General features: G+C 47.9%; 1 gene segment (V, D, J or C); it reads right to left on the bottom strand.

Annotated features, from left to right (window-relative positions):
• Positions 1–214: 214 nt before the first annotated feature.
• LOC116268588 lies at positions 215–1,381 on the bottom strand. The segment is given in 3 exon segments: positions 215–261; positions 843–1,163; positions 1,248–1,381. Coding segments are annotated over 3 exon segments (420 nt in total).
• Between the last annotated feature and the right edge of the window lie 746 nt (positions 1,382–2,127).

Below are 2,127 nucleotides of genomic sequence, written 5' to 3'. Positions count from 1 at the left end.
GCCCAGCTTCAGGGGACTGAATCTCCATCCAGGGGACAGCACTAACAGTGTTATGAGTTATGTGGTATTAGTCTGTCTGGGTCTTCATAAGAAGACAACACGGAATGGGTGGCTTAAACAACAAATATTGATTTTTTTTTACAATTCTGAAGTCTAAATGTTGAAGATCAAGGTGCTGGCAGGGTTGTTTCTTGGTGCAGCTTCTTCCTGGCATGCACTGGGGCACCTTCTAATACACTGCGTCTCCACATGGCCTCTTCTCTGCGTGCACGTGAAAAGTGAGAGGTCTCTGGTGTCATTTCCTCTTCTTATAAAGACAGCACGTCTACTGTATTAGGTTCTCACACTTCTCACCACATTTAACCTTCATTGTATCATTAAAATTCCAATATAGATCCATTGAATTTAAGGTTTCAGCATATGAATTTCAAAGAGGGCAAAATTCGATTGATGACACAAACCAAGAGATGGTGAGAATCATTAGAATATATATTTTTTTAATCACTAAGGAATAATGGGCCATGCAGGAAATTGTAGGAAAGTTCCTAGTAATCGGTGAAACTTCAATTGTAAGAGGAAAATGTGCCTTCCTCCTTTCTTTTCTGGCAGAAGAATGTGAGGAAACAGAAGATATCAAAGAAAGAGGAGCCCTGGGGACAGCGGAGGTGCTGGTGAGGAGGGAGAGCACTGAGCAGATGAGGAAGCCCCGCCCTCCATGCACCTGCTCCTGACCCGGCCTCCTGCTCTGTGGGCCCCGCGCGCCCCCTGCTGGTCCTGAGCGGCACCTGCGCCCGCCCCCTCCGCCTCCCTGCAGGGAGGTTTGTGTCTGGGCTCACACTCACCTCCCCTCACTGTGTCTCTCGCACAGTAATACACGGCCGTGTCCGCGGCGGTCACAGAGCTCAGCTTCAGGGAGAACTGGCTCTTGGACGCGTCTTTTGAAATGGTGACTCGACTCTTGAGGGAGGGGTTGTAGTTGGTGCTCCCACTATTACCATTGATCTCCCCAATCCACTCCAGTCCCTTCCCTGGGGCCTGGCGGATCCAGCTCCACCAGTTACTGCTGATGGAGGCACCAGAGACAGCGCAGGTGAGGGACAGGGTCTCCGAAGGCTTCACCAGTCCTGGGCCCGACTCCTGCAGCTGCACCTGGGACAGGACCCCTGTGAACAGAGAGACCCACAGTGAGCCCTGGGATCAGAGACAGCCTCCCATATCGTCATATCTGCATCCCCTGAGACACTTACATCTGGGAGCTGCCACCAGGAGGAGGAAGAACCACAGGTGCTTCATGTTCTTGCACAGGAGGTCCATGACTCTCAGAGAACATTTCCCATGTGAGCTGGACCCTGAATTTAAGGAAATGTGTGGTGGTTTCCTGTGGGTGCAGATTTGCATGTGGGTGGTGCGTTTGTATAGAGAGGTGAAAAGGGATGAGGGAGGCCCCTTTCTTTGAGGCTCACCCTGAGAGGAGGATGGTGGCTGTGCCCTCTGAGAACTCAGTTCTCTTCCTGGGGCCTCCCCTCACCAAGCCCAGAGTCCTCTTCTTCCAGCTAGGGAGATGTGCTCAAGGAGCTGGTCTGGGAGATGAGTGTGATCATGGATCAAGGACAGATTTTTGGAATAGGTTCAATGCTGTTCTACCCGTGAAGATTTATATGAAACCAACCAAATATCCAGGTTATCTAAATTGTCAAATCTCCATTCAAAACATTAGGGCAGCAGCTAAATATATTAGTCACAGTGAATTTATACAAACCTACATCCATGCAATGTTTATTGTAATTCAGAATATCCATCATGGTTAGAGGGAATATATCTGTCCCAGAGAGTGCATCATTAAAAAAAAAAAAAATCTGAGGCCTTCATTTTGTGACCGTTTGAAGTTTGGAATTCTGTCTGCAACTCAGGAGAAGGTAGTGGGACGTATCTACAACCGTGTTCTAAAACATGGCTGGACAATGACACTCAAGCCTAGAGTCCTCACCCACATATTTATCATTTCAGGTACACCTGTGTCTGAAAGAATTTCTCCTCCATTCAATTGCATGAACATAGCTTAGAGATTGCGGTATTGCATCTTGGGCATTTGGTGAATTATATAATAAATAATCTATCTCCATGGAT

This window comes from Papio anubis, unplaced genomic scaffold (genome assembly GCF_008728515.1).
Source record: "Papio anubis isolate 15944 unplaced genomic scaffold, Panubis1.0 scaffold2087, whole genome shotgun sequence".
Classification (NCBI taxonomy): Eukaryota; Metazoa; Chordata; class Mammalia; order Primates; family Cercopithecidae; genus Papio; species Papio anubis.
This window is presented reverse-complemented; position numbering and strand designations above follow the sequence as displayed.